Source organism: Sinocyclocheilus grahami, unplaced genomic scaffold (assembly GCF_001515645.1).
Source record: "Sinocyclocheilus grahami isolate Dianchi unplaced genomic scaffold, SAMN03320097.WGS_v1.1 scaffold37.1, whole genome shotgun sequence".
Taxonomy (NCBI): domain Eukaryota; kingdom Metazoa; phylum Chordata; class Actinopteri; order Cypriniformes; family Cyprinidae; genus Sinocyclocheilus; species Sinocyclocheilus grahami.
Window position 1 is genome coordinate 3,531,596 of NW_015505216.1, and position 12,411 is coordinate 3,544,006.

The 12,411-nt window shown below is 38.1% G+C and overlaps 1 protein-coding gene across 2 annotated transcripts in view; it reads left to right on the forward strand.

Annotated features, from left to right (window-relative positions):
• The first annotated feature begins 1,125 nt into the window (after window positions 1-1,125).
• The window catches only part of LOC107581713 (forkhead box protein K1-like), an 18,431-nt gene continuing 7,145 nt past the window's right edge, over window positions 1,126-12,411 (forward strand). For both annotated transcript variants that reach the window (XM_016267344.1, XM_016267345.1), the window contains exons 1-5: window positions 1,126-1,751; window positions 4,886-5,083; window positions 9,095-9,251; window positions 9,336-9,482; window positions 9,569-9,762. In XM_016267344.1, coding sequence (XP_016122830.1) covers window positions 1,345-1,751; window positions 4,886-5,083; window positions 9,095-9,251; window positions 9,336-9,482; window positions 9,569-9,762 — 1,103 coding nt within the window. In that variant the 5' untranslated portion in view covers window positions 1,126-1,344. The remainder of the gene's footprint in view (window positions 1,752-4,885; window positions 5,084-9,094; window positions 9,252-9,335; window positions 9,483-9,568; window positions 9,763-12,411) is intronic.

The following is a 12,411-nucleotide window of genomic DNA, read 5'->3' on the forward strand; positions in this document are numbered from 1 at the left end:
CATTAAATGAGTACAGGTGCATCTCAATAACTTAGAATGTCATGGAAAAGTTTGTAAGTATATGTATAGTTAGGCATGGTGTTTTAGCTACTGTTGTATCGTTGAATATTTTCAGTTGACCTCAGCACTGAATGTGATGTAACCAGCTGTAATTCCATCCTACATTAAAGCCTTTTCCTCATTTTATCTTTAAAAATGATCTTGTCTTTCTGTGACATTTGAGAATTTGCATGTGTAACTTGGGGTAAACCAAACCTAGTGCATTTGAAATCTTTAGGGTCAAGACCTTTGTTGCAAGATATGTTTCATTTTTAGGAAACCGGACAGCATTTTTTCTTTCCACTTCCTGCTGACTCGACTCCCAACAGGCTGAATTTTTTATTTTGACCTAGAAAGTCTACATTATTTTTCATTACATCCTTTTCTGAGATGGCAAGATGAACCATCACCTGATTTGAATGAAAACATAAAAGAAACCCATTAAAATGACAAAGACGGCAAAGACTATTGTTAAAGGTTTTGGTAAAATCATCCAGAAGGGCAGGCCAAGTATTAAAAGTCCTTACTGACAGTGATTCTGAAAACATTACAAAGTTTATTACAAGGCTCTCTGGGATACTTGATTCGTGCAGGTCACGTTATACCCCGATAGTGATAATTATATACTCATTCCCCAGCTGTACATGTACCCTTATGCAGTAAGTAAGAGATTTTATACATTTCATAATTTCAAGTGTAAAATGATCAAGAGGATAAAGTTTAAATGTGCATTAAATGGTCGGAAAAGAACTAAATGCAGAAAAGTGTGAGAATTCAGGTAAAGAAATGTGAGATGCTGGCCTTGCTAGAGCTGCATCTACACAATGTAGGCTATGTTCCCCCCTTGACTGTAGAAAAAAGCCATTGCAATTTAAAGTAATGGGTTACTATATTATAGATTAAAATTAATAACCAGTGATTTAAATTCTTCAGCATTTTCAAAGGCAAGAAACAGACAGCTGAACTCGTAGTGAAGACAGACACCTTGTGTTGACAAGTAAAACTGCGCATAGTTTCAACCTAACGTGTGAAACTCCAGCATCCGGGCACTCCGTCATCCGGGGCTTACCTCCGCCTTGTTTTACGAAAAAATCTAAACGACATCGCACTATCCCCCGCTAACGGTTTCAAAACCAGCGAAAGGTAAGCGAGGGTTTAAATCGCGCCGCGCTCCAGTCCGTCAATCCATGTCGCGTTTTCCACGCGCCATCTCCATGTTTTGACTACCACCACCAACAGCAACACAGTGAGCCCTGCCAACACACCGCCGTCGCGCTTGCAAACCCCTCTGCGTTTTTCAACAAAATGGCTGATTTAGGGGATGATACCGGAGCGAGAGCCCTACTGGCGCTCAAATCTGCGCCTTGTAGCCCGGTGGCTGTTTCTGTCCCGCCGGTGTACACGCTTTGCTCCTCGACTTCGCCCGGAATCACATCAGCCATGTCCCTCTCCTCTCCGTGGCAGGCCCTCGCTCGCCTGGAAGGCAGGGACTTCGAGTTCGCCATGCGCCAGAGGACGGTCACCGTGGGGCGGAATTCGTCGCACGGCTCCGTGGATGTCAACATGGGCCACTCGAGCTTCATTTCCAGGAGACATCTGCAGATCAGCTTCGAGGAGCCGCATTTCTACCTGCGCTGTCTCGGCAAGAACGGTGTGTTTGTCGACGGCGTTTTCCAGAGGAGAGGCGCACCTCCACTTCTCCTGCCGAGGGAGTAAGTTACTCAGATGAGATCTGCTTCCTTACCTTAGCTTCTGTGGCCTGATAGCAAGCGCCTATTCACTTGGAGAGCGAATGCACTACACATACAAGAGATTAAATTAACCTGTTTAATGCAGCGCCTGCATAATCCGACTAAACTAACGTTACATACATACGAGAACTGTCAGAAAAACCGACTTCAGGGTACTTTCAGTTTGTGATGTAACGTACTAGTTGTTTTCTGCATTTATTTAGAGGGGGAAAATGCAACGGCTACAAACCTGTTTTGGCTCAGGCTAATCTGACAGTATGTGCATTAATCTGCTACTGTGAGTGTAGTATGCTCTTAAAAATAAAGGTTCTTAATGGGCATCAATGGTCCTGTGAAGAACCTTAAACATCCATGGAACATTTCAGATGCAGAAAAGGTTCTTTAGATTTGTAAAATGTTCTTCAAAATGGATCTTTTAGGAACTGTTCGCTGAAAGGTTCTTCTATGGCATCACTGCCCAAACACCCTTTTGGAACCTTTATTTTTAAGAGTGTAATTGGGTCAGTTAAAGGCACAGTTCACCCAAAATTACAGTTCTGGCATCATTTCCTCACCCTCATCTTCCAAACTTATATGATTTTATTTCTTCAGTGTTTTTCTACAACTTTTTTTTTTCTTCAGGAAATGTTGACCAAGGCTGTCAGTTCTGTCTAAATCCTGTTGTGTTCCATTGAAGAAATGCAAGTTTGGAATAACAGGAGGGTGTGTAAACAATAACACATTTTTCATTTTTGGCTCAAGTATCCCTTTAGGCCCCGGATCTGGATCTGTCAATGGATCTGGATTTTCTATATATTATAAAATTACTGACCCTTGAGTGTTTTTTGTTGTTGTTGAGGCTGGCGCTCAAGACGGGTTAAAATACAAACATGAAAAGTTAAACGTTTCACATTACGACCACAGGAACTGTGTGCAAGACAGAGACTGGATCCACCGCATGATTTTGTGGGCAGATGTGAGATATACAGGCCGCATTTATGACACATATCAGTTGTAACCGCTTTATGATCTTCTGCAGACAAAGAACAGAGGGGAAAACCTAGTAATACTATAATGAAGCACTTTGAACAACTATGTTTGAGTAGTAATATGGCGTTTTGTACACCGTCCTCATGCAGTCTTATTTTTGTTTAGATTGTTTTTAACTGTAAACAATCATTACAGTTGTCAGTATAAAGTGTCATTTTGTTCATTTCAATTCATTTCTGTGATTTCAAGTTTTTGGAATTTGAAACTGGTTTTTAACAATTTATTTTCAAATTATTTCAGTATTCAAAGTATCTTATTTTCTTTTTCAAATGATTTGAATTTGTATTTAAAACATATTTGGAACTTGATTTCAAATTTGATTTTATTGAAACAAACAGTAAAAAAATTCAATTTCGCATTTAAAATATAAATTTGTATTTAAAGACAGTGTTCTTTTTTTTAACAGTACTCATCCCATGCTTTAGTTGCTGTTCTGCTTACACTAAGTTATAAGTTTAGCAGTATAAATAGTTATGTTTATCTTAGTAACAATCACCTTTAGAAAACCAATCCGTGAGTATTTGATGATCCTACTAAATTAGATGTTTTTACTAAAGTATACCACAAGTAAAATCAGTTTCAGTAATCTGTAGAGTTAATAATCAGTATGAAAGCAGTTCTCATGCCATTGACAGTTTTAACCTCAAATGTGAACACAAATGATTGAGAAGTGGATACATTAGTTAACTAGATCAGACTGAAGGTCTCTGCGTAGTTGTGCTGAACAGTATTGTTGTGACTAGAGTTCAGCTCTTTGTGACTCTTAGATTTTATTAAAATCACTATTTGGCTTCCTCGTTCTTATCAGCATTGCTTTTACTGTGACTCGGTGTGTGCCATCTGTCTTATCAACGCAGAATAGATCTGTGGAGCTTGTTGTCATGGAGGTCAGAGCGACTATTCCTGCAGACTGCTGTGAAAACACGGACAGACTGAACCCATAATGGGCGCATGTCAAGCCAGCCATTCAAAACAACTGCAGTGTGTATGCTGTAGCATTAAATGTGGCTTCCTGGTGTAAATGCGTCCTGTGGAGGCGGTGCAGCTATTCATCATTCTCTCTGGCTGCACTGCCGAGTCCGACAGTTGAAAAACTGAGAAAAGGGGTGAAAGGGAGGGTTCATTTTTACTCGAAAGTTCACATTTTGTTGGTCCCAAACAGAAGCATAGCCTAACAGTTACGTAATTAGAGATTTCACACAGATTACCTGTCTTGTGTTCACTGTGCAAGTCCATGTATCGTCTTTAATGGCAAAGTAAAGGTTTGATTATCAATCTAAAATGCCATACAAACCTTTCTACAGGCTCAAGGACATGTATTCAGTATCATCTCTGAGCGGTGTGGCTGTTGTTAATGTTAAATGAAGTCTTTGAGGGAAATGCAAGGAAAAATCTCGGCAGTTTTCTACCAATATCAAAACGTTGTCAATGTTCTATGGTCAGAAATCAAGTATACTCTACCGTTCAAAAGTTTGGGGTCAGGAAGTTTTTTTTCCCCCTAAGAAATTAATACTTTCATTCGGTAAGGATGCAGTGACAGATGTGACAAGACATTTATAATGCTACAAAACATTTCTCTTTCAAATACATTTTTTTTTCTCTTTCAGTTCATTCAAAAGAATCTTGAAAAAAAAAATCACAAAAATACTAAGCAGCACAACTGTTTTCAACATTGAAAATAAGAAATGTTTCTTGAGCAGCAAATCAGAATATCAAAATGATTTCTGAAGGATCATGTGACACTGAAGACTGGAGTAATGATGCTGAAAATTCAGCTTTGCCATCACAGGAATTACATTTTTAAATGTAAAGAAATAGAAAACTGTTAAAATTGTAATATTTCACAATATTATTGTTTTACGGTATTGTTAATCAATGTATGTGAGCATAAGAGACTTCTTTCAAAAACAAAAAAAAATCTTACCAACTCTAAACTTTTAAACAGTTTGTCAAAAGTTACAATTGGTTTGCAAGGTTTAAGGGACAAAAAAGCGTTTTCCACATATTAGCACTGATCTCATAAAATCAACTTTTATGCCTTAATATCTCTGTATTCTTCTCTACAGGTGTACATTTCGATTTCCCAGTACGGTGATAAAGATTCAGTTTACGGCGTTGTACCACAAGGAGACACAGAAGGAGGAGGCTCCTGTATCCCCTGTGAGACCCCTTTACCCTCAGATCTCTCCGCTGAAAATCAGCATTCCTGAAAATGACTTCAGAAGTATGATGAGTCCCCTGCCTTCACCGACAGGAACTATTAGGTACGACTTCATCCGAACGATTGCGCACTGTTTCATTAGAGAACCAGTTCTTTTCCAGATCTTTTTGAAAGTAGATTTTGTCCTCATAGTGTTGCAGAAATGCAAGCAAATTAAAAATAAACAAAAGCAAAAACGTACAGAAAATAAATAGATAAAAACTGCAGAAATGTATGCAGCATTGGTAGGATTATCAATAATTGGACAACAAAGCAATAGGTTTAGCATATTCCTATTATTATGTCTATTTAAGCAAAAGTCAAATTTGAAAACGTTTCTAAAGTACAATCCTGCATTTACGCTGAAGCATCAGAATTTGCATGCAATAGGAGATGCTTGATTTTGATGGGTGTTTGAAGTTGTCCGGCTTCATTGTGTATGTAGTCAGTCAGATGCAGTAGTGGTGGGAAAAGCCTGCCCCTGGCGGCCTCTCCGCTCTTCTGCACCACGTGTGGCTCTCAAAGTGAGCATGCTGTGTGCACACACCATATATGGCATGTGCTGAGCTTGGAGCGCTCTGATTGGTCGGTCAGAAAGTGTTGTGCTTTGGTGTTTTGAGCCACAGATAGTTTCCTTTTTCCGAGGCCTCCAAACACCCCCTTCATCCCACTCCTTGGACTGCTCCTACACCCAACACAAACAGACACATGCTTTCTGTCCTTCCTGATTCCTCTTCCCTTACTGGGGGGAATATTTCCTTCTATTCAGCTCTACAAGCATTGGAACTGCTAATCCACGGCTGAGCTGCAGTTTCTACTGTAGTATTTTTCTCTCGTAGGATTCAGTCTGTGTGAAGTCATAGATTAGGGACATTTCCCAAATTGTCAGCCTGCTGCACACACAGCAGATGTGCGTAAATCTTTGAATTCCACACACGTGGAGCTACTTGAACAACTGCCATGTACAGTACAACCAGCAATATCAGCCTCACCTTTGCACATATTTGACTTCACCGTTCTCCTACTGCATTCATTTTTTTAATGTGACTGTCAGAATAATTTTGATAAGGTGATAACGCTTTACAATGAGCTTAGTTTATTGTGCATATGTATCATAAATTAACATTTGAACAACTTTGTTTTTACACAGCTTTTATTAGTCTAGATTAGTGTTATAAAAATATTGCTGTTCATTGTTAATTGGCGTTTGTTCATAATACATTAAGTATTGTTAATTTCTATAAATGTATTTGTATTATTCACTATCTTCCAAAGGTTTGGGGTCCATAAGATAAAAAAAAAAGTTTTGTAAAGACGTATCTCTATGCTCATTAAGGCTGTTTTTATTTTGTCAAAAATACAGTACAGACGGTAACATTGTGAAATATTAATACAACTTCAAAGTACTGTATTTGTTCATATATATTTAAAATGTAATTTATTCCTGTGATGGCAAAGCTGAATTTTCAGCATCATTACTCCAGTCTTCAGTGTCACGTGATCCTTCAGAAATCATTCTAATATACTGATTTGCTGCTCAAGAAACATTTATTCTTATTATCGATGTTTTCAGGCATCTTACATGAATATTTATAAGTTCATAAAAACAGCATTTATTTTAAATATTTAAATATTTTGCAACCATGTAAATATCCTTACTGTCACTTCTGATCAATTAAATACAAACTTGTTGAATAAAAGTGTTAATAATTTTAAAAAATCTTGCCAACCTCAAACTTTTAAATGGTAGTTTATACTATAGAAATTAGCATTAATAAATGTTGAAAGTATTAAAAGTTCAAAACATACTGTAGTATAAACAGTGAAGGCTGTTGAAGCACAGCCACGTGATTCTAAAGGATTCTCATATTTACATAATGTATTAGATAATGTCAACAATTTTAACCTTATTGTAAAGTGTTACCAATAAAACTAAATGTTGGGTTGAATTATTTTTGGATTCACAAAAGATTTCTGTTAGTTAAGTGGGTTAATGATCAATCGGTTAAATAGGTGTCTTCTGTGAATTATTACTGCACATGACCCTTTGGAATCACGTGGCTGTGCTTCAACAGCCTTCACTGTTTATACTACAGTATGTTTTGATCTTGAGTAACACTAAAAGTGCTGGCTTGTTATTGCTTTTAATATAAATGCATTGCATAATTCATATTTGTTGACCCAAAACGTGTTTCAAATGAGGTCATCACATCAAACCTAGTAAACTGGGTCAGTTCTGAAAGGCTCTTGGACAGTAAATATAAATATAACCCAAAATGCATGAAATATTTCCTGACTTGATTCCAATAATTAACTATTGGTAGGGTCATATTATTTTATTGTATTTTTTTTTATAATTTGTGATCCATATTATAATATAAATGATATAAATTCCTTAGGGTTTTATTTTTAACTAGGACATACATTTTGCTTCTGAATAAATGTATTTATTTATTTTTACATTTAGTTGACACACTTTTAGTATAGAAGTTTCAATTTTAGTACAGAAGATCAGGATATATTTTTTGCTTGTCCTTAAGTTGTTTTTTTTAATACGGTCCAGCTGTTGTGAAATGCTGCCTCAGGACTGGACTTCAACCCAAAGCACCCCGCCCGCTGTGCCCTCATGCACACAATTGCCTTCCTCTGGCCGGTCGCTCAGAGAGGCCTGTTTGTCTCTGCCCGCCCAACACAATGGAGCCTGCAGCACAACAGCCTTATCTGAGCGCTCTGTTGTGCCCTGCTGTCAGAAAGCCAGCGGTAAAAAAATAACACAGCGAGTGAAGGAATGGTGGGGTGTGTTTGTGTTATGGGAGACTTACCGAGCTGTTAACAATAAACGACAGCCTTAAAATAGCATTGCTCAGGATGTCTTTCTGTCACTATCAGTCTAAATAATAGAGTTATTATCATTACATTTCGGAAACCCTGCGGCTAATGGCTCAGTAATTATTTTGTTTGTTTATCTGAATGGTTGGGTTTATAGGGCACGGGGCTACCTACTGGCACATTGTTTTTCATGTCAGGTGCAGAACAAGGGTTATAATATGGGTTATGATGTTGTGGGTTAATTTCAATGTCTGTGTGTGTGATCTGCTGTCAGTTATCACAGTCAATTCAGCATGTCCCTTAGTTTGTAAAAACAAACTTAAAAACTTAACACTTAAAATGAAGGCAAGCAAGTCGGAGGGTTAAAAAGCAGAAACTTGGGAAGCTTGGATTTTTGCACAGATGTGGTTGTTCTGGTGTTGTGTTACTATTTTAAGCAAACAGTGATTTAAGGATTATCATATCTAGAGATTCGCAGTATACTGGGACGGTGGGGCCATTACGTTTTTTCTGGTTGATATTGACTATTTATTGGTCGATAGTGGATGTTTAGTTGTCTTTTTTCTTACTCAAAAAAAAAAAAAAATATATGTATACATTGTAAAGATTTGCAATAGTGGCCACAACATGAAAAATTATTTTCGGCTTGATGTGGTGAGAGTGACGAGGTTTACTTTCTCAGCTGGTTCTGACATGTTTACATAAGTAATTTTTTTATTTTTTTATTTTGGTTGTACACTATCGTTCAAAAGTTTTTGTTTATCTTTTGAATTAAATTAATTGCTTTATGTAGCAAGAATCTATCAAATTGATCAAAAGTGACAGTGAAGGCATTTATAATGTTACAAAAGACTTCCAATTCAAAAAAATGCTATGGTTTTCGCAAAAATATTAAGCAACACAACTGTTTTCAAAATGAATAATAATGAGATATGTTTCTTGAGCAGCAAATTAGCATATTAGAATGATTTCTGGAGTAATGATGCTGAAATTTCAGCTTTGCATCACAGGAATAAATCACACTTTAAAATATGTTAAAATAGAAAACGGTTATTTAAAGTGCAATAATATTGCGGTTTTTGATCAAATAAATGCAACCTTGGTGAGCACTAAAGATTGCTTTTAAGCCTTAACATTTAATTGGAATATAGTAATAAATAGACATTCCTTAATTCTCTGATGCGGTCTTCTTGGACTGTTATAGATGATGTTTTCACACCTTTTTGTCCATATTTTCTCCACCCAGTGTTCCTAATTCCTGCCCAGCGAGCCCTCGGGGGGCAGGTTCCTCGGGATACCGCTACGGGCACAACATCACCTCAGATCTCCAGCTGGCAGCAGAGTGTGCTGCCAAAGCTGTGTCAGAACAGCGCACTGAAGCCACAGGAGGAGATAGTCCTAAGGTAAGAGCCTTTAGCATCCTAATGCATGTCAGTGTCAATATCAGTGTGTTTGTTCCCAAAATTCACTGTCTACTATTCCTTCAGGATGAGTCCAAACCTCCATACTCGTACGCTCAGCTGATAGTCCAGGCCATCTCGTCTGCACCGGACAGACAGCTAACACTAAGTGGCATCTACGCTCACATCACCAAGCATTATCCCTACTACAGGACGGCCGACAAAGGCTGGCAGGTCAGTTTATTTGCTACAAATTTTTGTTAGTTGGTCTGTCATGTTTGTGTACTAATTTGCGTTCTCTTAATCTCATTTCGCTCCAGAACTCCATTAGACACAACCTATCTCTGAACCGCTACTTTATTAAAGTGCCGCGCTCACAGGAAGAGCCAGGCAAAGGTTCGTTCTGGCGTGTGGACCCCTCATCAGAGTCCAAGTTGGTGGAGCAGGCCTTCAGAAAGCGCCGACAGAGAGGAGTGTCCTGTTTCCGCACACCCTTCGGCCCACTGTCCTCAAGGTGAGATGTCTCAGACCCCCGCTAACTCTGCACGCACCCGCCATCCCCTTATAACACTCACACTTTCTGATGTAATAGAAGCCTGCTTAGCCTATTCTGTTTGCCTTTTTATTCCCCTTCTGTCTGTTTCTTCACTGGGCAGAACAAAGTGAGTCTGTCACCTTTTTTAATTTAATCTGTTTCATTTGTTTGTTAAAGGGTTAGTTCACCCAAAAATGAAAATTAGCTTGTGTTTTACTCACCCACGAGGCATCCTAGGTGTATATGACTTTCTTCTTTCAGACGAATCCAGTCGGAGTTATATTAAAAATTGTCCTGGCTGTTCCAAGCTCTATCATTGCAGTCAGCGGGTGTTGCAGTTGAACAGTCCACAAGTCGTCAAATAAAGCGTGCGCATTCATAATAAAACGTGCCGCAGATGTTCCGGGGGGTGAATAAAGGCCTTCTGTAGTGAATCCATCCATTTTTGTAAGAAAAATATCCATATTTCAAACGTAATAAACACTTTTCTCTCACTTCCGGTATCCGTCATACGCGGAAGGTGATCCGGTGGATGACGTTGCACGTATGCACAGCGTGTGCGCCTCTGAGGTATGCTAGTCTCGCGAGTATGTTTATAGGAGCAAAGGAAAACCAGTCTCTTCTTGGTTTATATCGAAATCCTCCATCATTTTTCTTTGCAAATCTTCGGTTTGTACTTCTAATTCGTGACCGGCGTTTTGTTTTTTTGTCTCTCTGCGTTCGTTACTAATCACGCAATGCCGACGTGCTGCGTCTTCCGCCGGAACTGCTTATGACGGATACCGGAAGTGAGAGAAAAGTGTTTATTCGAGGGTGAGTAAAACCCATTTTTGGATAAACTAACCCTTTAAGGAGTCATTTGGTGAAGCAGCATCAGTAACACCCATCCTTATGCTCTCTGCTTTTAACACTCTGTCTGTATAATCTTGCATTAAACTTGGGTCCAAAATTAACTGTCTGTAATGCATAATTTAAACATTGAATATTGCAATGTTTTAGTATTTTAGTAAGAGCCAGCACTTTACCAAGAGACTGGCTGATGGGATCCTCCAAGACATTCACAGATTAATAATTAACTTATCTCATAACTAACTCTATCAATGTCAAGAAAACTGTATCAGTGTCAAGCAATTGATACTTTTGTTCAACAAAGACACATTAAATTGCTCAAAAGTGACAGTAGTAAATACATTTTTAATGTTAGATAAGATTTCTGTTCCCAATAATCCTGATAATAATGTAAAATAATACAAAAATATTAAACAGGACAGCAGTGTGTGTGTGTATATATACGTGTGTATATATATATATATATTGAGTATATATAGTGTGTATATATATATATATTTATACAGCAGTTCTTTCTGGTCCTCGAATCTGATAGGCTGATAGGAGTGTGATATTCTAGTGATAACAGAACCGTTTTACCATTTGTATCACTCCACTTGTGGTATTTCTTACAAATCCACTATCATTTTATAAGTAATACTGTTTTGTGTCATGGAATGTAGTTTTAAAGAGTTTCTAGGCAAGAATGCACTTCAAATATGCAGTTTGTTAATAAAGATAATGTCTGTTTGAAAATTTGCTTCTAAGTTTTCGGAGATGTGAGCTCCAGGATGTCAGCGGCCATTCAGCGCTCATGAACCCGCCGAGAGCAGCCTCACCTCGACCAGATCTTCTGGAATTTGCTGCTGGCTCTGATGTCTCTATAGTGTTTAAACATGAGACATCATTTGTTTTGGGTTCATCTAAAGGGCAGTCTTTGGTTACTAGTTCTAAAGTGACATTTTCTAGTAACGGAGGCTTGGGCTTAGCTGTTAAACAGTCAATTTGAGATTTGAATCCAGTAGGAAGGAAGTAGTTCTGCACAAAATAGGGTTTTTAAAGACACTCCGTTGTTGTTTATGTATTTACACACTAACATTTAAAATTGTAGTGATTAACATTAGTCAATACATTTATATAAAACAGGGGTCTCTAACCTTTTTTACACCACGGACCGGTTACGTTTGGAAAATAATCCCGCAGACCGGCTGGAAAATTATTTTGGGGGGGAAAATTAGAAAAATAATCCCGCGGACCGGTATATTAGACCGGCTGGACAGACATACATACATATTAGGCTATTATATAGTATTATAATTAGGGATGCGCCGATCCGATATTCGGTGTTACTTCTGAAGCCATACGATAGCTTAATGTGAGCTACATATGAATATGTAAGTCCTTACATTAAAGTTCACACAAACTCTTTTCTCCGCTGTGGCTGTCAGTCATTCGTTCAGGCTTTAAACCCTGGTTGCGTTCAGTTACAGCAGTCAGCTCGGTAAAGCTCTCTCCAAGATCATTCTGTGTTCCCATTATACTTGATTTGTAAATACATGTCTATAATTTTGCAAAAAAGGACTTTATCTTCTTGCCGGAGTTTAATGTTGTTTTGTTACTTGCTACCGGGTGTCTGTGAGAACAAAACACAGGCGTAGAAAAGACTATAAATAGTTTTTAACGTGCACAGTAACTGAAATTTAAAACTGTTAAAAGAAAGGCTCAATAACTGTTGCACAGATATAATACACTACGCACAATTTCTCTTCCCTTTGTGCTTTGCACTTTTTAACACGAAGC